This window comes from Oncorhynchus clarkii, chromosome 11, assembly GCF_045791955.1.
Source record: "Oncorhynchus clarkii lewisi isolate Uvic-CL-2024 chromosome 11, UVic_Ocla_1.0, whole genome shotgun sequence".
Classification (NCBI taxonomy): Eukaryota; Metazoa; Chordata; class Actinopteri; order Salmoniformes; family Salmonidae; genus Oncorhynchus; species Oncorhynchus clarkii.
Window position 1 is genome coordinate 20,025,058 of NC_092157.1, and position 23,694 is coordinate 20,048,751.

At 44.7% G+C, this 23,694-nt stretch overlaps 1 protein-coding gene across 2 annotated transcripts in view; it reads right to left on the reverse strand.

The window, feature by feature from the left end:
- LOC139420340 (sema domain, seven thrombospondin repeats (type 1 and type 1-like), transmembrane domain (TM) and short cytoplasmic domain, (semaphorin) 5A) overlaps window positions 1-23,694 on the reverse strand; it is a 185,538-nt gene that overhangs the window by 15,961 nt on the left and 145,883 nt on the right. For both annotated transcript variants that reach the window (XM_071170334.1, XM_071170335.1), the window contains one exon: window positions 11,639-11,864. In XM_071170334.1, coding sequence (XP_071026435.1) covers window positions 11,639-11,864 — 226 coding nt within the window. The remainder of the gene's footprint in view (window positions 1-11,638; window positions 11,865-23,694) is intronic.

Below are 23,694 nucleotides of genomic sequence, written 5' to 3' on the forward strand. Positions count from 1 at the left end.
GAGGGGGGTCAGGATGGAGCTGGGTGGGACAAATGGACTTACTTACTGAGAATTAAGAAATACATCATATTTTGTCCATTTGGAATATGTATTGAAGCTAAGAATTTATAATAATAGAACCAAGAGTTTTTGGTGACCAAGAAAAACTGAATCCCTGGAGAAAGACATCTACATGACTCATACATAGGCTACAAGACAGAGAGACTAAAGAGTTCTCCACAGTGATTTCAAAGTCTACGCAAAAGGAGCTACCAATCTCCGTTTGTGCCACTTTGAATGTGTGTGTGTGTGTGTGAGGTGTCTGACATACACTGGAGCTTAAAGTACATCAGCCTCAGTCTGTGCCGCACGCACGCACGCACACACACACACACACACACACACACACACACACACACACACACACACACACACACACACACACACACACACACACACACACACACACACACACACACACACACACACACACACACACACACACACACACACACACACACACACACACACACACACAAGCTACAGCAGGTCCCCTAAAAAAGTTACCTTGACCTCTACAGCGCTTTAGTTCAGCGCGTTCACAACATGCTTGCTGAGAGCTACTGAGATCCTCTAATTCATGCAACTCTACGAGCTTTTGACTACTGTATGATCCCTCATCTGACATGAGTTAACGGAGAAATCTAAATGAAATATGAAACTATAATTTCTATTAAGCTTCAATTACCGCATTCATTCATCATCAGAGGCTGTGAAAATGTCCCTTTCAGAGTGAGTCTGTCTGGCTGCTCTTTGTGCGAGACAGAGGAGTGAGATCAGGTCTTTGTGTGAATGATAATCACTCGAAACTAAATTACAGCGTTCGCTCCCAAACACTCCAGTGATGATTCACTCAATCAACCCACCCTGCTATTATCAACCGTCTGAGCCACAACAATGAAACCATTTCTCTCTCTTTTCCTGCCCTTTTCTCTTTTCTCTCTGTGACCTTCCTTTGTCTCGTTATCTCTGCGTCTTGGAAATGTCCTTTGCCTCTATTTCTCTCCCTCTCTTTTTCTGATCGACCATCCAGTTCCCCTGCTGTTGGGTGCTTTGTATTCTCCCTGCAGCCCTTTAGTAGAGAGACTAGAGTGTTTACCTATCACACGTACAGTCCTGACCTCTTCATAACTACACACAACCTTGGGAGTCAACATGTCCGCACGCACACACATGCATGCGCGCAGACACACATACACAAACACACGCGCACAAACACTCTCTCTACCTCACCCTGAGTTGGCAGGAGCACTGACAGGTCCTCTGAGGGCCCCTGCTTTTTATTGATTCTGAACAGGTAGTGGCACGGACAGCCCTGCCTGCCACAGTGACCTGCACTCTTTATCAAGCCCTCTGCTCGGTCGGGTAGAGGTACACACACACACACAACACACACAACACCCAACACGCACACACACACACTTGAGGTGAGATCAGAAATCCCAGTCCGCCCAGTTGCTAAAACAAAACAGCGGCCTGTCTTCCCTTTTAAATGAGGAGAGTACTGTAGTTCCATTGATCTCTGTATCCACCATGTACAGTGGAGATAATTAGAAGCCACTCTCTCAGAATGCAGGGGTACTGTGCAATACAAACCCCTATCAGCTTACAGACCAGGACAGAAGAATAGAGTTAGCAACGTGATGTCTTTAGACTGTAAAAGTACAAATACTAAGTGTCCCACACACATTCACACACACATGAGATGAGATCAGAAATCTCTCCACAGGGGTGAGAGGTCTGGTGTGTGTGTATGTGTGTGTGTATGTCAGCGGATGCTGGTGGGAGGAGCTATAGGAGGATGGGCTCATTGTAATGGTTGGAATGGAATTCATGGAACGGTATCAAACACATCAAACATATGTGTGTGTGTGTGTGTGTGTATGCATCTGTGTGTGTGTGTGTGTGTGTGTGTGTGTGTGTGTGTGTGTGTGTGTATGCATCTGGGTGTGTGAGTGTGTAAATCAGAAAATGAGCAGCTCTGGTGGATTACAGAGTTACGCCACAGCGCTGTTACAGTTTTCCCAGAGCTGTCATCTGGTTTGTCAAATACTCGCCTTGGGGAGAGATTCGAGAGCTGCTTAGTGTGTGTGTGTGTGTGTGTTCTTACATCGCTTATTAAAAGTTAGTGAGAGGGCAATTAAAACTCCCACCCTGAAGGGAAAGGGGATCAGAGAGAAGAGACACATACGTATGCACACACACACACACACACACACACACACACACACACACACACACACACACACACACACACACACACACACACACACAATATAACTAACACCTAGTGATGAGGGCTAATTACCAGGGGACTTTGTATTTACTTTTGTCTGAGGTCGACAGAGGTAAGTTGAAGTGGAAGTGACTTTGTAAAGAGTTTTTTGTAAAGAGGTTAACAGATCTATTATCCATCTGCTGAGACGGAGTGTGCTAATGAAAGACTTCTGCTTTATCTCAGATCAATTGTAGATGTGTGAGTTATTTAACATGTAATCCTGGTTTAGTGTACATATGATTAAGGGATTGAAGTCCCAATAGTCAAGTGTAGCCGGAGAGAAACAGAAGGGGTGAAAGAGCTGGCGTGGTAGAAAGAGAGAGAGAGAGCGGTTTGAGAGGGATAGCACGGTAGAACGAGAGAGAGAGAGAGAAAGAGGGTGAGAGGGATAGCACGGTAGACAGAGAGAGAGAGAGAAAGGGTGAAAGAGCTGGCGTGGTAGAAAGAGAGAGAGAGAGGGTGAGAGGGGTAGCACAGTAGAAAGAGAGAGAGAGAGTGGTTTGAGAGGGATAGCACGGTAGAACGAGAGAGGGAGAGAGAAAGAGGGTGAGAGGGATAGCACGGTAGACAGAGAGAGAGAGAGAGAAAGAGAAAAAGAGAGGTGCTTTAAAAATAATAAAAATCCCACTGGTCAGTGTCCTATTGTCTGAGCACAGGGAGAACTAATCTTTCTATGGTCTCCTTGTCGGCTAGTGATGTCTGTGGGCAGATGAGACTAATCTACTGTCTCAGAAAGGAAGTGGCCTCAGAGCATCTGAACTGAAAAACATCACACACATTTCCATTTGAGTAATATCCAGAGCGACTTACAGGAGCAATTAGGGTTAAGCGCTTTCCTTAGGGTCACATTGACAGATTTTTAACCTAGTCGGCTCAGGGACTCTAACCAGCAACCTTTCAAAGAAAAATCTCTCTTATGTGTGTTCTGTCCAGTATGTCTCTCTGTGTGTGTCTCTGTGTGTGTGTGTCTCTCTGTGTGTGTCTCCCTTTAATTTTGTGGATTCGGCTATTCCAGCCACACCCATTGCTGACAGGTGTATAAAACTGAACACACATCCATGCAATCTCCAAAGACAAACATTAGCAGTAGAATGGTCCATATTGAAGAGCTCAGGGACTTTCAACGTGGCACTGTCATAGGATGCCATCTTTCCAACAAGTGAGTTTGTCAAATTTCTGCCCTGCTAGAGCTGCCCCGAGCAACTGTAAGTGCTGTTATTGTGAAGTGGAAACGTTGAGGAGCAACAACGGCTCAGCTGCGAAGTGGCAGGCCACACAAGCTCACAGAACGGGACTGTCCAAACTGCTTCTGGAAGCAACGCCAGCACAAGAACTGTTAATCTGGAGCTTCATGAAATGGCTTTCCATGGCTGAGCAGCCCCACACAAGCTTAAGATCACAATGCTCAATTTTTTTATATATTTTTTATTTCACCTTTATTTAACCAGGTTGAGAACAAGTTCTCATTTACAACAAAGATGGACAAGATAAAGCAAAGCAGTTCGACACATACAACAACAGAGTTACACATGGAATAAATAAACATACCCGTCAATAATACAGTAGGAAAAGTCTATATACAGTGTGTGCAAATCAGGTAGGATAAGGGAGGTAAGGCAATAAATAGGCCATGGTGGTGAAGTAATTACAATATAGCAATTAAACAGTGGAATGGTAGATGTGCAGAAGATGAATGTGAAAGTAGAGATACTGGGGTGCAAAGGAGCAAGATAAATAAATAAATACAGTATGGGGATGAGGTAGTTGGATGGGCTTTTTACAGATGGGCTATGTACAGATGCAGTCATCTGTGAGCTGCTCTGACAGTCGGTGCTTCAAGCTAGTGAGGAAGATATGCCAAGCGTTGGCTGGAGTGGTATAAAGCTCACCACCATTGGACTCTGGAAACGCGTTCTCTGAAGTGATGAATCACCTTTGGGGTGAACCAGAAGCCATGTATTACAGGTAACATCCGCACTAAGCTATAAGGTAGAGCTGCCACTTTGAAGGAGCGGGACTCTAACCCGGAAGCTTATAAGAAATACCTCCCATTTCCTCCGACAAACCATCAAACAGGCAAAGCATCAATACAGGACTAAGATCGAATTGTACTACACCGTCTCCGACTCTCGTCGGATGTGGCAGGGCTTGCAAACTATTACAGACTACAAAGGGAAGCACTGCCGAGAGTTGCCCAGCGACACAAGCCTACCGGACGAGCTAAATGACTTCCATGCTCGCTTCGAGGCAAGTAAAACTAAACATGCATGACAGTATCAGCTGTTCCGGAAGACTGTGTGATCACTCTCTCCACAGCCGATGTCAGTAAGACCTTGAAACAGGTCAACATTCACAAGGCCGCAGGGCCAGGTGGATTACCCGGACGTGTACTCCGAGCATGCGCTGACCAACTGGCAATTGTCTTCACTGACATTTTCAACCTCTCCCTGTCTGAGTCTGTAATACCAACATGTTTCAAGCAGACCCCCATAGTCCCTGTGCCCAAGAACACTAAGCTAACCTGCCTAAATGACTACGGACCCGTAGACCTCAAAAGGCCTGATAAAACAAATGTCATATTGGTGACTGCCAGGGAGTCCCCCTGCATATTAAAGGGCGGCTCATCTCCAAAAGAGGAGTCGGTTACTTTCTTAATGTAATCAGTTACAGTTACTAGTTACCTGCCTACATTCTTTTTCAGTCACGTAACATTTGGATTACCCAAACTCAGTAATGTAATCTCATTACTTTCAGTTACTTTCAGATAATTTCCCTTTAAGGGGCATTTGAAGAAAACAAAAATGTATATTAACAAATGAAGTGATATTATTGCAACATAAATGTTAGAGTTTACATAGCTGGCCATAAACGGATGCTGCATTTTATTTTATGGGTTATGTAGGCTTCTGACTCATTGCTTTCTTCTTCAATACAGAGAATAAAATGATTAGGCTGTAGTTTTACATTAAAAATCAAAGTCTATCAGATTTCCAGTCCTTACAATTAATTACAGTCCCTTTAGAAAGTATTCACGCCTCTTGAGTTTTTCCACATTTTGTTGTGTTACAAAGTGAAATTAAAATGTTTGTAATTGTCATTTTTGTCAACGATCTACACAAAATACTATGTAATGTCAAAGTGGAAGAAAAATGTATTTGGAGAATAAACAAAATTTAAAAAACACTAATATATCTTGATTAGAAAAGTATTCAACCTCCTGAGTCAATACATGTTAGAATCACATTTGGCAGCGATTACAGCTATGAGTCTTTCTGGTTAAGTCTCTAAGAGCTTTCAACCCCTGGATTGTGCTACATTTATCCATTATTCTTTTCAACATTCTTCAAGCTCTGTCTATTGGTTGTTGATCATTGCTATGGTCTTACCATAGATTTTCAAGTAGATTTAAGTCAAAACTGTAACTCGGCCACTCAGGAACATTCAATGTCTTCTTGGTAAGCAACTCCAGTTTAGATTTGGCCAAGTGTTTTAGATTATTGTCCTGCTGAAAGGTGAATTAATCTCCCAGTGTCCCAATGTTGTTGATCCATCCTCAGTTTCTCCTATTACAGACAATTTAAACCCTGTAACTGTTTTAAAGTCACCATTGGCCTTATGGTGAAATTCCTGAGCGGTTTCCTTCTTCTCTGGCAACTGAGTTAGGAAGGACACCTGTATCTTTGTAGCAACTGGGTGTGTTGATACACCATCCAAAATGTAATTAATAACTTCACCATGCTCAAAGGGATATTCAATGTCTGCTTTATTTTTATTTTTTACCCATCTACCAATAGTAGCGAGGCGTTAGAAAACCTCCATGGTCTTTGTGGTTGAATCTGTGTTAGCAATCCACTGCTTGACAGAGGGACCTTACAGATAATTGTATGTGTAGGGTACAGAGATGAGGTAGTCATTTCAAAATCATGTTAAACACTATTATTGCACACAGAGTGAGTCCATGCAACTTATTATGTGACTTGTTAAGCAAATTATTAATTTATTTAGGCTTGCCATAACAAAGGGGTTGAATAGTTATTGACTTATACTTAAGACATTTAAAATTTTCATTTTTTAATAATTTGTAAAAATTTCTAAAACATAATTCCACTTTGACATTATGGGGTATTGTGTGTAGTAGGCCAGTGATATTTGTTTATTTATTGAGGACTTCTTAGTCTACCCCAGAGACATACAGTATTATTTATATTTCTAAATACATGGTTCTGGCCTAGTTATGTTGTAGTCATGGTGGAATGATTGGACTCATTGCATCAAAATATGGTTGAAGAAAATGCTGCTCTCATGGAATGTCATCGCTGAAAAATGCTATTTTTGTGATGTGAAAAATGAATGGAATTTGCTATAAACCTATTGTTTGTGTTTTTGTTGGTGACACTATAGAATTAGGAATTAGAATACTTTGTTAATTTAATAGGATCTCTATTGGTGACACTTTGATATCTCGATCATTTGCAGCTGTTGAAGTCTATCAAAAGTGTGAGAGTTCAGGCATGTATAATGGCCTTCAGACTTAATTTTTTTTGGCATGAATTAGATTAAGAAATAAAATCCCTACTTGGGGTCTTCTTAAATGAAACTCGTTTTTTGACAGTATGTGTGGAGCACCACGGAAGAATTTACAAGGGAGGAACTCCATCAAACGTTAATCTGTTGCAAGAGCACATTTTACAACTGCTGTCCACGGATCGCATAAACAATGATTGATCGGCAGCTTAGCCTACACTTATTCAATTGAACAATTATTGGGTTAAAATACAACTATGCGGGCCTCCCGGGTGGCGCAGTGGTCTAGGGCACTGCATCGCAGCGCTAGCTGTTCCACCAGAGTCTCTGGGTTCGAGCCCAGGCTCTGTCGCAGCCGGCCGCGACCGGGAGGTCGAGGTAATTTGTACGTGGAGGTAGGGGTAAAGTGACTATGTATAGATAATAAACAGTAAGTTATGTAATTTGTTACTCCCCAACCCTGTGTACAGTAAGTAAGCCTTGTTCAAGCCACAACGGCCCATAGGGTGTGAGCCAGTGAGCCTTGTCCGAGCCAAAACGGCCCATAGGGTAAGAGCCAGTAAGCCTTGTCCGAGCCACAAAGGCCCATAGGGCAGAAGCCAGTAAGCCTTGTCCGAGCCACAACGGCCCATAGGGCAGAAGCCAGTAAGCCAGGAGCACAAGCTCCTGTTTCTGTTTCTGTGGTAGCTTGATTAGCACACTTTCAGGACAGACTCTCTTCACCTCCAGTTAATTCTCTCCTGTTCTCCATTTATCTCCCTCCCTCTCAATCCTTCTCTCTGTCCCTCTAGGCCTACAGTATAATGTATAGATAGAGGCCAGAGTTTTTCCTGGACTTGTCACAGGTAAACCTCCTGGTCCTATAATGATATGGTGTGTGTGTAGCAGTCTTTATTCACTGATGACGACTGGAGTTTCTTCTTTCCAACCACTCGTTTTATGTGTATGATAATGTGTCATGTGTTTCATTGGAATATAAATCACAGTCTCAGTCTCTGGCTACGTATGGCGACACGCTATCTGTCTCTGAGTTTTACTATCTACTGTGATCATGTCTAGATACTTCTGTATTTCAGAAGACACACACACACACAGTAAATGCACAAATGTAGGCACACACACACACACTCACACACTATATCAGCCTGCTTTATCACCGTCCTCTTATAACCGGCTAGGATGTGTTTGTGTGTGCGTGTGGACTCCAATCGATAGCGAATAGCCCGCTGCTAACTGTAAATCTTCATTGGGTGACAGTACGGTCCATTCCCACTGGGCTCTCATCATCTCTGGAGGATAGAGGGGGACTGATGGATCTTTGGCTTTGTGGCTTCATCACACACACACCGTGGCAGACATCAATACACAGCTTCAGTATGGAGGTGATTACTTCAGGACGGCCTCCTTGCATGATAACTACTGACCCTGGGTCAAAAGGAATATGTCATTGGGATGATCGAGCTACGTATGGATGATCACATGCACACACACACTATCTGTCACACACACTGTGCACTCTTTGGATGGATGGATGTGGAGTGTGATAATGAGGAAGTGGGTCATTGAATCCATCCTCCTCACTGCCAAAGCACTGAATCTGTCACCCTCCTTTTGTCTCTCTCTCACCCTCCTTTCGTCACTCTCTCACCCTCCTTTTGTCACTCTCTCTCTCTCTGTTTGTAACTCTCTGTCTCTGTTTGTAACTCTCTCTGTTTGTAACTCTCTCTGTCTCTCTCTCTCTCTCTCAAATGGTCATACATTCGGCAGGAGGTTAGGAAATGCAGCTCAGTTACCACCTCATTTTGTGGGCAGTGTGCACATAGTCAGACCTGGCTCTCAAGAGAAGACAGGCTTTGGCAGCCTTTCTCAATAGCAAGGCCATGCTCACTGAGTCTGTACATAGTCAAAGATTGCCTTAAATTTGGGTCAGGTATTCTGCCACTGTGCACTCTTTTTTTGTTGTAAATTCTTTCCAATGTGTCAAGTAATTATCTTCTTGTTTTCACATTATTTGGTTGGGCCTAATTGTGTTGCTGTCCTGGGGCTCTGTGGGGTCTGTTTGTGTTTGTGAACAGCCCCAGGGCCAGCTTGCTTCGGGGCTCTTCTCCAGGTCCATTTCTCTGTAGGTGATGGCCTTGTTATGGAAGGTTTGGGAATTGTTTCCTTTTAGGTGGTTGTAGAATTTAACAGCGCTTTTCCAGATTTGGAAAATTAGAGAGTATCGGCCTAATTCGGCTCTGCATGCATTATTTGGTGTTTACATTGTACACAGAGGATATTTTTGCAGAATGCAGAGTCTCAATTCGGTATTTGTCCCATTTTGTGAATTCTTGGTTGGTGACCGGACCCCTGACCTCACAACCATAAAGGGCAATGGGTTCTATAACTGATTCAAGTATTTTTAGCCAGATCCTAATTGGTATGTCAAATAATAGATAGGCCCTTCTTGCCTTGTCTCTCAGATCGTTCACAGCTTTGTGGAAGTTACCTGTGGCGCTGATGTTTAGGTCGAGGTATGTATAGTTTATTTGTGTGCTCTAGGGGAACGGTGTCCAGATGGAATTCGTATTTGTGGTCCTGGCAACTGGACCTTTTTTGGAACACCATTAATTTTGTCTTACTGAGATTTACTGTCAGGGCCCAAGTCTGACAGAATCCGTGCAGAAGATCTAGGTGCTGCTGTAGGCACTCCTTGGTTGGGGACAGAAGCACCAGATCATCAGCAAACAGTAGACATTTGACTTCAGATTCTAGTTGGGTGAGGCCGGCTGCTGCAGACTGTTCTAGTGCCCTCGCCAATATATGTTGAAGAGGTTGGGGCTTAAGATGCCTTCCTGTCTCAACCCCCAGACCTGTGGAAAGAAATTTGTGTTTTTTTGCCAATTTTAACCCCACACTTGTTGTTTGTGTAAATGGATATTATAATGGTGTATGTTTTTCCACTAACACCACTTTCCATCAATTTGTATAGCATGCCCTCATGCCAAATTGAGTCAAAAGATTTTTTGAAATAAGCAAAGCATGAGAAGACTTTGCCTTTGTTTTGGGGTTTGTTTGTTTGTTAATTAGGGTGTGCAGGGTGAATACGTGGTCTGACGTACGGTAATTTGGAAAAAAGGTAATTTGACATTTGCTCAGTACAGGAAATGTACAAGTCTGCTGTTAATGATAATGCAGAGGATTTTCCCACGGTTGCTGTTGACGCATATCCCACAGTAGTTAATCGGGTCAAATTTGTCTCCACTTTTGAAGATTAGGGTGATCAGTCCTTGTTTCCAAATATTGGGAAATATGCCAGAGCTGAGGAGGATGTTTAAGTATAACCAATTGTAATTTGAGGTCTGTATATTTTATAATTTCATTTAAGATACCATCAATTCCACAGGCCGTTTTGGGTTGGAGGGTTTGTATTATGTCCTGTAGTTCATTCAATGTAATTGGGGAATCCAGTAGGTTCTGGTAGTCTTTAATAGTTGATTCTAAGATTTGTATTTGATCATGTATATGTTTTTGCTGTTTGTTCTTTGTTATAGAGCCAAAAACATTGGAGAAATGGTTTATCCATACATCTCCATTTTGGATAGATAACTCTTCGTGATGTTGTTTGTTTAGTTTTCCAATTTTCCCAGAAGTGGTTCGATTCTATGGATTCTTCATTTACACTGAATGCGTTCAGAAAGCAAAGAATATTCTGCTTGACTGAATCACATGTTGTCACCTCCACTTTTAAATTAGAACGATGACAGACCAGTAACACATGGCTTTTTGTTGATAAAACCTGTTAGATGTCTGTCTGTTGCTCCTCATGAGGCTGTGAATCAACGTTAACACTGCCACCATGTCAGTTCATTAAAACCTCCACAGTCATTAACTTCAGAAGGCAATCAGAGTAAAGAGAGAGAGACTAAAGTTAGTAAGTCTTAACTTTCTTTCCGGTGCCCACCAATTGATGAACTTGCGGTATGTGTGCAAGTGTGTGTGTGTGTGCAAAGCGCTTTAAAAAGAGATCCTCCTCCCATTGGGGCTGCGAGCAACTCAATAAACAAACTTTAACTGGTACATCTGTAACCCAAGCCACTATATTGCTCTGCTGTCCCTCCTTCCCTCCCTCCCTTTCCCTCCCTCCTTCTTTTCTTCCCTCTCTCCCTTTAATGGTTGGACCGCTCCTAAACAACATCAACAACATGTCAATTAGCAGCCTGTTGGTGTTTACGACTCTCTAATCTGAGATGGAAGAGTCAGACTCTGTGGTATCAGCCGAGGCGAATGAGAGTGAGAACCTGGGGAATTGGAGCCACAATGGTGCTTGTGTCAGGGAGAAGTGAGAGGGGGAGAGAGTGGGGAGTTGGATCCATAATGGCGCTGATGCGAGGATGCTAAAATTAGCAGCCCCAAACTGTTAAGTAGCTCTGTGAATTTTCATTGTGGAAGTTCATTAACACGTTTGACGTTTGGAAGCGCTGAAGGAATCAGCCCGGGACTGAAAACACTTCAGTCGATTAAGATAACACTACTAAGAGACAGAGAGAGAGAGAGGGAGAGATTGTGAGAGTGAAAGCCGACTAACATGCCTAGAGGGACAGAGAGAAGGATGAAGAGGGATGGCGAAAAATGGAGAGATAGTGAGTGAGAGAGAACAGACTGGAGGTGAAGTGAGGGTAGAGAGAGTAGTCAGAGAGAAGTAAAAGAGTGTGCAGGTTCAGTTGAAGAACTAGTGTCAGCTGGGAGTTCCGTCACCACCTGACAGAATATCCCCCCCATTTATTTATTCTGTTGACTATGAAGTGTTCCACTCACCGTCAGTAGAGCATCCAGTGGAGCCATCACTGGAGCAGTATCTCATCTCTATTCTCTGTCGGCCCACCTCTAGCAGGGCAGGGTCCGGGACACGGGCCTTACAGGTGTACCGGAACCGCTGCTCGTAGTGACCGCCGTTGTCCGAGATGTTGACCGGCGTCCAGGGGGTCCAAGGGGTGGTCTTCTTCAGGTCTGGACACGGGAGGGTGTTACACGACTGGTACTCCTGGAGAGGGAGTGAGAGAGGGAGAGAGACAGATGGACAGACATCGAATTGTAATTATAAGAATGGATATTTTTTTATTTTTTTTATTTTTTATTTCACCTTTATTTAACCAGGTAGGCTAGTTGAGAACAAGTTCCCTTTATTTAACCAGGTAGTCTAGTTGAGAACAAGTTCCCTTTATTTAACCAGGTAGGCTAGTTGAGAACAAGTTCCCTTTATTTAACCAGGTAGTCTAGTTGAGAACAAGTTCCCTTTATTTAACCAGGTAGTCTAGTTGAGAACAAGTTCCCTTTATTTAACCAGGTAGGCTAGTTGAGAACAAGTTCCCTTTATTTAACCAGGTAGTCTAGTTGAGAACAAGTTCCCTTTATTTAACCAGGTAGGCTAGTTGAGAACAAGTTCCCTTTATTTAACCAGGTAGTCTAGTTGAGAACAAGTTCCCTTTATTTAACCAGGTAGGCTAGTTGAGAACAAGTTCCCTTTATTTAACCAGGTAGTCTAGTTGAGAACAAGTTCCCTTTATTTAACCAGGTAGGCTAGTTGAGAACAAGTTCCCTTTATTTAACCAGGTAGGCTAGTTGAGAACAAGTTCCCTTTATTTAACCAGGTAGGCTAGCTGAGAACAAGTTCTCATTTACAACTGCAACCTGGCCAAGATAAAGTAAAGCAGTGTGAACAGACAACAACACAGAGTTACACATGTAGTAAACAATAAACAAGTCAATAACACAGTAGAAAAAAAGAAAAAAAGAGTCTATATACATTGTGTACAAAAGGCATGAGGAGGTAGGCGAATAATTACAATTTTGCAGATTAACACTGGAGTGATAAATTATCAGATGGTCATGTGTAGGTAGAGATACTGGTGTGCAAAAGAGCAGAAAAGTAAATAAATAAAAACAGTATGGGGATGAGGTAGGTAAATTGGGTGGGCTATATGGGAGATGAAAGTCTCCAACTTCAGCGATTTTTGCAATTCGTTCCAGTCACAGGCAGCAGAGAACTGGAAGGAAAGGCGGCCAAATGAGGTGTTGGCTTTAGGGATGATCAGTGAGATACACCTGCTTGAGCTCGTGCTACGGGTGGGTGTTGACATCGTGACCAGTGAACTGAGACAAGGCGGAGCTTTACCTAGCATGGACTTGTAGATGACCTGGAGCCAGTGGGTCTGGCGACAAATATGTAGCGAGGGCCAGCCGACTAGAGCATACAGGTCGCAGTGGTGGGTGGTATAAGGTGCTTTAGTAACAAAACGGATAGCACTGTGATGAACTGCATCTAGTTTGTTGAGTAGAGTATTGGAAGCTATTTTGTAGATGACATCGCCGAAGTCGAGGATCGGTAGGATAGTTAGTTTTACTAGGGTAAGTTTGGCGGCGTGAGTGAAGGAGGCTTTGTTGCGGAACAGAAAGCCGACTCTAGATTTGATTTTAGATTGGAGATGTTTGATATGAGTCTAGAAGGAGAGTTTACAGTCTAGCCAGACACCTAGGTACTTATAGATGTCCACATATTCTAGGTCGGAACCATCCAGGGTGGTGATGCTAGTCGGGCGTGCGGATGCAGGCAGCGAACGGTTAAAAAGCATGCATTTGGTTTTACTAGCGTTTAAGAGGAGTTGGAGGCCACGGAAGGAGTATTGTATGGCATTGAAGCTCATTTGGAGGTTAGATAGCACAGTGTCCAAGGAAGGGCCAGAAGTATACAGAATGGTGTCGTCTGTGTAGAGGTGGATCAGGGAATCGCCCGCAGCAAGAGCAACATCATTGATATATACAGAGAAAAGAGTTGGCCCGAGAATTGAACCCTGTAGCACCCCCATAGAGACTGCCAGAGGACCGGACAACATGCCCTCCGATTTGACACACTGTACTCTGTCTGCAAAGTAGTTGGTGAACCAGGCAAGGCAGTCATTTGAAAAACCGAGGCTACTGAGTCTGCCGATAAGAATATGGTGATTGACAGAGTCAAAAGCCTTGGCCAGGTCAATGAAGACGGCTGCAGAGTACTTTACAGTACACAGTACGTCTTTTATCGATGGCGGTTATGATATCGTTTAGTACCTTGAGCGTGGCTGAGGTGCACCCGTGACCGGCTCGGAAACCAGATTGCACAGCGGAGAAGGTACGGTGGGATTCGAGATGGTCAGTGATCTGTTTGTTGACTTGGCTTTCAAAGACCTTAGATAGGCAGGGCAGGATGGATATAGGTCTGTAACAGTTTGGGTCCAGGGTGTCTCCCCCTTTGAAGAGGGGGATGACTGCGGCAGCTTTCCAATCATTGGGGATCTCAGACGATATGAAAGAGAGGTTGAACAGGCTGGTAATAGGGGTTGCGACAATGGCGGCGGATAGTTTCAGAAATAGAGGGTCCAGATTATCAAGTCCAGCTGATTTGTACGGGTCCAGGTTTTCCAGCTCTTTCAGAACATCTGCTATCTGGATTTGGGTAAAGGAGAATCTGGGGAGGCTTGGGCGAGTAGCTGCGGGGGGGGCGGAGCTGTTGGCCGAGGTTGGAGTAGCCAGGAGGAAGGCATGGCCAGCCGTTGAGAAATGCTTTTTGAAGTTTTCGATTATCATGGATTTATCAGTGGTGACCGTGTTACCTAGCCTCAGTGCAGTGGGCAGCTGGGAGGAGGTGCTCTTGTTTTCCATGGACTTTACAGTGTCCCAGAACTTTTTGGAGTTAGAGCTACAGGATGCACATTTCTGCTTGAAAAAGCTGGCCTTTGCTTTCCTGACTTCCCTGAACAGTTGCATATCGCGGGGACTATTCAATGCTCTTGCAGTCCGCCACAGGATGTTTTTGTGCTGGTCGAGGGCAGTCTGGTCTGGAGTGAACCAAGGGCTATATCTCTTCTTAGTTCTGCATTTTTTGAACGGAGCATGCTTATCTAAAATGGTGAGGAAGTTACTTTTAAAGAATGACCAGGCATCCTCAACTGGCGGGATGAGGTCAATATCCTTCCAGGATACCCGGGCCAGGTTGATTAGAAAGGCCTGCTCGCAAAAGTATTTTAGGGAGCGTTTGACAGTGATGAGGGGTGGTCGTTTGACTGCGGACCCCTGGCGGATACAGGCAATGAGGCAGTGATCGCTGAGATCCTGGTTGAAGACAGTGGAGGTGTATTTGGAGGGCCAGTTGGTCAAGATAACTTCTATGAGGGTGCCCTTGTTTACAGATTTAGGGTTGTACCTGGTGGGTTCCTTGATTATTTGTGTGAGATTGAGGGCATCTAGCTTAGATTGTAGGACTGCCGGGGTGTTAAGCATATCACAGTTTAGGTCACCTAACAGAACAAACTCTGAAGCTAGATGGGGGGCAATCAATTCACAAATGGTGTCCAGGGCACAGCTGGGAGCTGAGGGGGGTCGGTAGCAGGCGGCAACAGTGAGAGACTTATTTCTGGAGAGAGTAATTTTTAAAATTAGTAGTTCGAACTGTTTGGGTATGGACCTGGAAAGTATGACATTACTTTGCAGGCTATCTCTGCAGTAGACTGCAACTCCTCCCCCTTTGGCAGTTTTATCTTGACAGAAAATGTTATAGTTGGGTATGGAAATCTCAGAATTTTTGGTGGCCTTCCTAAGCCAGGATTCAGACACGGCAAGGACATCAGGGTTGGCAGAGTGTGCTAAAGCAGTGAGTAAAACAAACTTAGGGAGGAGGCTTTTGATGTTGACATGCATGAAACCAAGGTTTTTTCGATCACAGAAGTCAACAAATGAGGGTGCCTGGGGACATGCAGGGCCTGGGTTTACCTCCACATCACCCGCGGAACAGAGGAGGAGTAGTATGAGGGTTCGGCTAAAGGCTATCAAAACTGGTCGCCTAGAGCGTTGGGGACAAAGAATAAAAGGAGCAGATTTCTGGGCGTGGTAGAATAGATTCAGGCATAATGCGCAGACAGGGGTATGGTGGGGTGCAGGTACAGCGGAGGTAAGCCCAGGCACTGGGTGATGATAAGAGAGGTTGTATCTCTGGACATGCTGGTTGTAATGGGTGAGGTCACCGCATGTGTGGGAGGTGGGACAAAGGAGGTATCAGAGGTATGAAGAGTGGAACTAGGGGCTCCATTGTAAACTAAAACAATGATAACTAACCTGAACAACAGTATACAAGGCATATTGACATTTGAGAGAGACATACAGAGAGGCATAAAGTAATCGCAGGTGTTGATTGGGAGAGCTAGCTTAAACAACAGGTGAGACAACAACAGCTAATCAGCTAACACAACAACAGCAGGTAAAATGGCGATGACTAGGCAGAGAGGGTCGGATTAACTACACACAATTCTAAGCAAATCTTGTCTGCTAAATGAACTAGTATAGCCCACAGCCATTTGGCATAGCCAGATCAGCACCTAAGATAAGGACAACCTAGAGTATGCTACTCTGTTCTTCTGAAATAGACTACAGTTTCTAATCATGCTTCTTTAGACCTGTCTAAAATAAATCATGGATTTATTGTGAAGGTGTAGACTATATTACATGGATTTATTGTGAAGGTGTAGACTATATTACATGGATTTATTGTGAAGGTGTAGACTATATTACATGGATTTATTGTGAAGGTGTAGACTATATTACATGGATTTATTGTGAAGGTGTAGACTATATTACATGGATTTATTGTGAAGGTGTAGACTATATTACATGGATTTATTGTGAAGGTGTAGACTATATTACATGGATTTATTGTGAAGGTGTAGACTATATTACATGGATTTATTGTGAAGGTGTAGACTATATTACATGGATTTATTGTGAAGGTGTAGACTATATTACATGGATTTATTGTGAAGGTGTAGGCTATATTACATGGATTTATTGTGAAGGTGTAGACTATATTACATGGATTTATTAGACTTGTTAAAATGTTCCAAAGGTCTGCATCAGTGACTTGTGTGGAAGCCAGGAGATGCTAAATGTGTTAATATGAATTAACAGTAAATTACCGTGAGACCAACAGTTATTTGCTTGACAATCACCAGCTGACAAAAGTTTGTGACTACCACAACCCTATTCTAGATTGCACCTTTTTTTCTAAGAGTGCACTCTGTCAGGGATACAAAACAGAGACAGATCCTGACCAAGTACAGGCGCAGTGACCACCAATTGGCTATAGAAAAAGGGAATCACAAAAAGACATGGCTACGCAAAGAGCAGCGTCTATTTGGTCACTGCACGACAGGGGAGGTAGAGACAGAGATGCATCATTTCCTCTACTGTGAGGAATACTCCCAAATAAGATCATCTTTTTAAAGAAAATATCTCAATCAATTCCCATCTTCTGTGTATTTACTAATGACATAAAGCTGGGAAATATTCTGGGTGAGGGAGAAACTGCTAATATTACTGCCAGATATGAGAACAGAGAGGAAAGAGCAAAACTCATAGATTTAGAACTAGATGAATGTATATTCCTATTAACATTCTACGATGACTTTACCCCGTGGTGTTTGTGCCAAGCATAATTTCTGCTGACGGGCAGCAGGTATCACATATGAACTATGAAACAGTCCCATTAGACCCACGTGCTGAACGTGGCAAGTGGCAAACAGGCAGAAAAGGTCATTGATCAGATGTGATTTATAACAGAGGGGGAGGGAGGTGGGGAAGGGAAGAAGGATGGATGAAGGGAAGGGTGGTGGGGAAGGGAAGAAGGATGGAAGAAGGGAAGGATGGTGGGGAAGGTAAGAAGGATGGATGAAGGGAAGGATGGTGGGGAAGGGAAGAAGGATGGATGAAGGGAAGGATGGGGGGGAAGGGAAGAAGGATGGATGAAGGGAAGGATGGTGGGGAAGGGAAGAAGGATGGATGAAGGGACGGATGGTGGGGAAGGGAAGAAGGATGGATGAAGGGACGGATGGTGGGGAAGGGAAGAAGGATGGATGAAGGGAAGGATGGTGGGGAAGGGAAGAAGGATGGATGAAGGGAAGGATGGTGGGGAAGGGAAGAAGGATGGATGAAGGGAAGGATGTTGGGGAAGGGAAGAAGGGTGGATGAAGGGAAGGATGTTGGGGAAGGGAAGAAGGATGGATGAAGGGAAGGATGGTGGGGAAAGGAAGAAGAATGGATGAAGGGAAGGATGTTGGGGAAGGGAAGAAGGATGGATGAAGGGAAGGATGTTGGGGAAAGGAAGAAGAATGGATGAAGGGAAGGATGGTGGGGAAGGGAAGAAGGATGAATGAAGGGACGGATGGTGGGGAAGGGAAGAAGGATGGATGAAGGGAAGGATGGTGGGGAAGGGAAGAAGGATGGATGAAGGGACGGATGGTGGGGAAGGGAAGAAGGATGGATGAAGGGAAGGATGGTGGGGAAGGGAAGAAGGATGGATGAAGGGAAGGATGGTGGGAAAGGGAAGAAGGATGGATGAAGGGAAGGATGTTGGGGAAGGGAAGAAGGATGGATGAAGGGAAGGATGTTGGGGAAGGGAAGAAGGATGGATGAAGGGAAGGATGGTGGGGAAAGGAAGAAGAATGGATGAAGGGAAGGATGGTGGGGAAGGGAAGAAGGATGGATGAAGGGAAGGATGTTGGGGAAGGGAAGAAGGATGGATGAAGGGAAGGATGGTGGGGAAAGGAAGAAGAATGGATGAAGGGAAGGATGGTGGGGAAGGGAAGAAGGATGGATGAAGGGACGGATGGTGGGGAAGGGAAGAAGGATGGATGAAGGGAAGAATGGTGGGGAAGGGAAGAAGGATGGATGAAGGGAAGGATGTTGGGGAAGAGAAGAAGGATGGATGAAGGGAAGGATGGTGGGGAAAGGAAGAAGAATGGATGAAGGGAAGGATGATGGGGAAGGGAAGAAGGATGGATGAAGCGAAGGATGGTGGGGAAGGGAAGAAGGATGGATGAAGGGAAGGATGGTGGGGGAAAAATAAGGAGGGGGGACATGTGAGGGTATGATAATGGGAAAAACATGATACACAACTTTGAGTGACATTTCCATTTGACGTTCACTCCACCTGCAATAGGAGAGATGTCGGTCTCTGCCTTCCTCTCTGGCTGTTTGTTACAATAGTTAAAGTGAAAACCCCAGACCCACACAACAAAGCCCCTTTCCATCCTTGTTGTCTAACTATCTAATGTGTCTCTCTCTAATAGAGAACCATTGTTGCATGCTTTCTCCTCTGTTCCCCCTCTACTTTCATTTCTCCTTTCCCTCACTCTCTCTGGTCCTTCTCCCAGGCAGCCATAAATACATGCTTTCCAGGGTACTGTTAGTGATGATGACATACCGATGTGCATGCAGCCTCAGTATGTCTAACGATCCAAGCGGCACCTGCTTATAACGACAAGTCAGATGAATAAAAACGAGAGGAGAGCAGAGGTGGGAGGGAGTGATAGGGTGATGCAGTGATACCGGGGGACTAAATTACACTATCGTCTTCGTCTCAGCGTCGTTTAGAGGGTGGAAGTTGATATGACGGCCATTCTCCCAGTTCCTTACTTATTCATGCTGAGTGAGGCCTTGAGTTGAGTGACTGCCAGACCTTGACCAAATAAGATAAAAGTCTCTTTTGTTCATCCATCAGGTTGTCACAGTGATTCTGGGGTTGGACAGAGGGGCTGGAACACTGCATCTCTCTCTCTGCATCTCTCTCTCTGCATCTCTCTCTATATATATATATATCTCTATATATATCTCTATATATACTGTATATATATATCTCTCTTTGCCTCTATATCTCTCGCCCTCTCTCTCCATCTCTCTCCCAGCGTGGGCCCAGGAACAGGAGTCCAAGGTTAAAGACAGTAGGAGGATCCAGATTGGGTTACGTTACGGAGATGATGAATGAGAGTGTCATCCCCGTCGCCTTTCTGACTTCACACCGTCTAGATTAGTAACCATCAGCCTGCCACACATTAATATTAAACACCATCAAGCATCAGGAGGACCTGGCCCGGCCCCAGCCATAACAAACCGCCTCTGTCTTCAATAGAACTTCCTCCTTCTCAGCAATGGCTCGCCAATATTTAACATGATCCAATAAACCTAGCCAAAGATGAGCCAACGGGCCCAGTCTGGAATGATAACCTATTCTTCATAGTCTACTAATAGCCATATAGGACTGGGGAAGACTCGTTTAACCTCTTTCAGTCTCTCCCCAAGGATGACAAAAACAACACCCAGCATGCAACAGTAAACAGGAAGGGGGTGTTTGTTGTTGTGAGTTGTCCTCAAACAGTGTGAATTTGTAATGAGTGTGAGTGTGTGAGAATGTATTAGAAATGGACCGAGGGCCACGAAATAAACAGGTTCAATAGGTGGGAAATATCCCAAATAAATGTTGATTTACCCCTAAAACGTTCAGACAAATGTTCTCCTGTGTATTGTAATGACATTTTACACCAGATGATTTTAGGGCGAGCCGGGCACACCAATAAAATGACATTAGTGATGAAAATAATAGGAATCATTGCCTGTATCTCTTCCTCTACACCCCCGTCACACATCGCTCCACTCGCAAACGGCTCTCTTCCGGAAAAAATTAAGGGAAACTGAAAACGCAGCAGAAATCATCGGAACGTGTAGAGTGGCATGTGGAACGCTAAATTGGATTCAATTAGTGCCTCATTCCTGCTGGGACCATTCATATGCATTATGGAGAGGACAAGAGCAGAGGAAAAAAGGGGAGGGGAACGGGATGTGCTGAGGTACATTATAATTCACAACCCCTCTAACAGACAGCTGCCCAGAGGCTGCTAATAGAATAATGCGTACCGCAGCCAGTTCAGCGTTCGGCTGAGAGTATAAGGATGTTGGATATGTTCTTTACTGCTTCAGACACACAAGCTGTTGGGCTTTCTGCCCAGCAAATACAGTGTGTGTGTCTCTGTCCAGTCTCTCTGTCTGTGTGTCTGTGTGTCTGTGTGTCTGTGTGTGTGTGTGTGTGTGTGTGTGTGTGTGTGTGTGTGTGTGTGTATGTGTGTGTGTGTGTGTAGGCCTACAGTTGAGTAATGGACTCAGGCATCTCCTGTCTCATTCATTCTCCATCCTAGACTCTCCTGGTTATTTTTCTAGGTGTTAAAAGCAGAGGGCCGGGAGAGGGGCGACAGAGGGTGATGAGAGAGGGGGATGACAGAGGAAAATGGGGGGTGTCAGGGGGCCATTTGTGTGGCTTGTGAAAGCATTACCTAAACCCTTGCCCCTAAGCCTCTCCTCCGTTGTTTTATCAATGTGTCTGTCTGGAGGGTGTGTGTGTGTGTGTCTGTCTGGAGGGTGTGTGTGTGTGTGTCTGTCTGGAGGGTGTGTGTGTGTGTGTCTGTCTGGAGGGTGTGTGTGTGTGTGTCTGTCTGGAGGGTGTGTGTGTGTGTGTCTGTCTGGAGGGTGTGTGTGTGTGTGTCTGTCTGGAGGGTGTGTGTGTGTGTGTCTGTCTGGAGGGTGTGTGTGTGTGTATCTGTCTGGAGGGTGTGTGTGTGTGTGTGTCTGTCTGGAGGGTGTGTGTGTGTGTGACTGTCTGGAGAGTGTGTGTGTGTCTGTCTGGAGGGTGTGTGTGTGTGTGTGTGTCTGTCTGGAGGGTGTGTGTGTGTGTGTGTGTCTGTCTCGAGTGTGTGTGTGAAGGGAGGCAGATGGGGGACATACGTTACGTGTATGTGTCTGTACGTGTGTATGTGTGTGTACGTGTGTGTATGATTGTGGGTGTGTGAGTATGTGTGTGTGTGTTGACGGTGAGTAATAGGGATCTTTGTCTCTGGAGCCTCCTAACATCATTACAGTCAGTCGTGTTTATATCACTGCACTAAGAGACATGTGTGACGGTGTGTGTGTACCTCTGGCCCTGCGGTTCCTGACACTACCCGTTCTGTTAGCCAGCCCAGCCAGCCCTGCTGCTAACTATCCATCCATCTCCCAGGTGCCTGCTTACTGTAACTCAGAACAGCTATGATATCTGCTGTGAGAAGAGAAGCAGTGTGTGTGTGTGTGGGACATACTGCTGTCTGTCTGTCTGCCTGTCTGTCTTCATTAATAGCAGCCTCTAGTATCCTGGGGAGAGAGGACAGATGGCTCATAAAAACATACCTCTTCCCGGTTTACGCTTCCTTTCCTGCGCTGAAATAAATATTCTCATCATTCTCTGTCTTTGCATGGTGGGTACAAATAGCAGAATAGACACAAGGATGTGTTGATTTATCTGGGAAGATTTTACAACTTGTAGTCTACGTCTGGCATAACGGGAGCAATGATGAAGGAGTTGTGAGTAACATCACTTATTGGTAGCCTTTACACGTATCACAACTATGGGTGACTATCTGATTACAGTTGCTTCAAGATGTCCACCATTGTTCCTGTACCCAAGAAAGCAAAGATAACTGAACTAAATGACTATCGCCCCGTAGCACTCACTTCTGTCATCATGAAGTGCTTTGAGAGGCTAGTTAAGGACCATATCACCTCCACCTTACCTGACACGCTAGACCCACTTCAATTTGCATACCATCCCAATAGATCCATGGACGGCACAATTGCCATAGCACTGCACACTGCCCTATCCCATCTGGACAAGAGGAATACCTATGTAATAATGCTGTTCATTGACTACAGCTCAGCCTTCAACCACATAGTACCCAAGCTCATCATTAAGCTCGGGGCCCTGGGTCTGAAACCCGCCCTGTGCAACTGGGTCTTGGACTTCGTAACGGGCGGTGAAGGTAAGCAACAGCACCTCCACTACGCTGATCCTCAACACAGGGCCCCGACAAGGGTGTGTGCTCAGCCCTCTCCTGTATTTCCTATTCACCCATGACTATGTGGCCACACGTCTCCAAGACAATCACCAACTTTGCAGACGACATAACAGAGGTAGGCCTGATTACCAACAACGACGAGACAACCTACAGGGACGAGACAACCTACAGGGAAAATTGATGGTGGACTTCAGGATACAGCCGGGGGAGCACGCCACCATCCACATCGACGAGGCCGCAGTGGAGGTGAAAAGCTTCAAGTTCCTCAGTGCACACATCACTGACTATCTGAAATGGTCTACCAACACAGACAGGAGGCTGAATAAATGTGTCTTGACCCCTAGGAATCTCACAAACCTTTACAGATGCGCCATTGGCAGCATCCTGTTGGGCTGAATCACCGCCTGGTACGGCAAATGTACCGTCCATAACCGTAGGGCTCTCCAGAGGGTGGTGAGCTCTGGCCAACGCATCATCGGGGGCACACTGCCTGCCCTCCAGGACATCTACAGCAGAGGGTGTCACAGGAAGGCCAGAAAGATCATCAAGGACCTCAGCCACCCCAGCCACGGCCTGTTCACCTCGCTACCATCCAGAAGGCGAGGTCAGTACAGGTGCATCAAAGCTGGGACCGAGAGACTGAAAAACAGCTTCTATCTCCAGGCAATCAGACCACTAGCCGGCCTCCGCCCAGTCCCGTGCACTGAACTTTATTCACTGTCACTAGTCGGCTACCACCCAATTACTCAACCCTGCACCTTAGAGGCTACTGCATATGTACATAGACATGGAACACTGGTCACTTTAATAACAGAACACAGGTCACTTTAATAATGTTTAAATACTGTTTTGCCCATTTCATTCGTATGTATAGTATTCTAGTCAAGGCCTATCCTATTTAACTATTGCTGTACATAATATATTTTATCCTACGTATTCTTCAGATGTACTACATATTATATCCATATACTGTCCATAATGTCTATACATCCCATCATACTGTATGCATTGTCATCCTAATATTTCAATATTTCTTAATTCCATTCTTTTACTTTTTTAGATTTGTGTGTATTGTTAGATATTACTGGACTGTTTGAGCTAGGAACACAAGTATTTTGCTACACCCACAATAACATC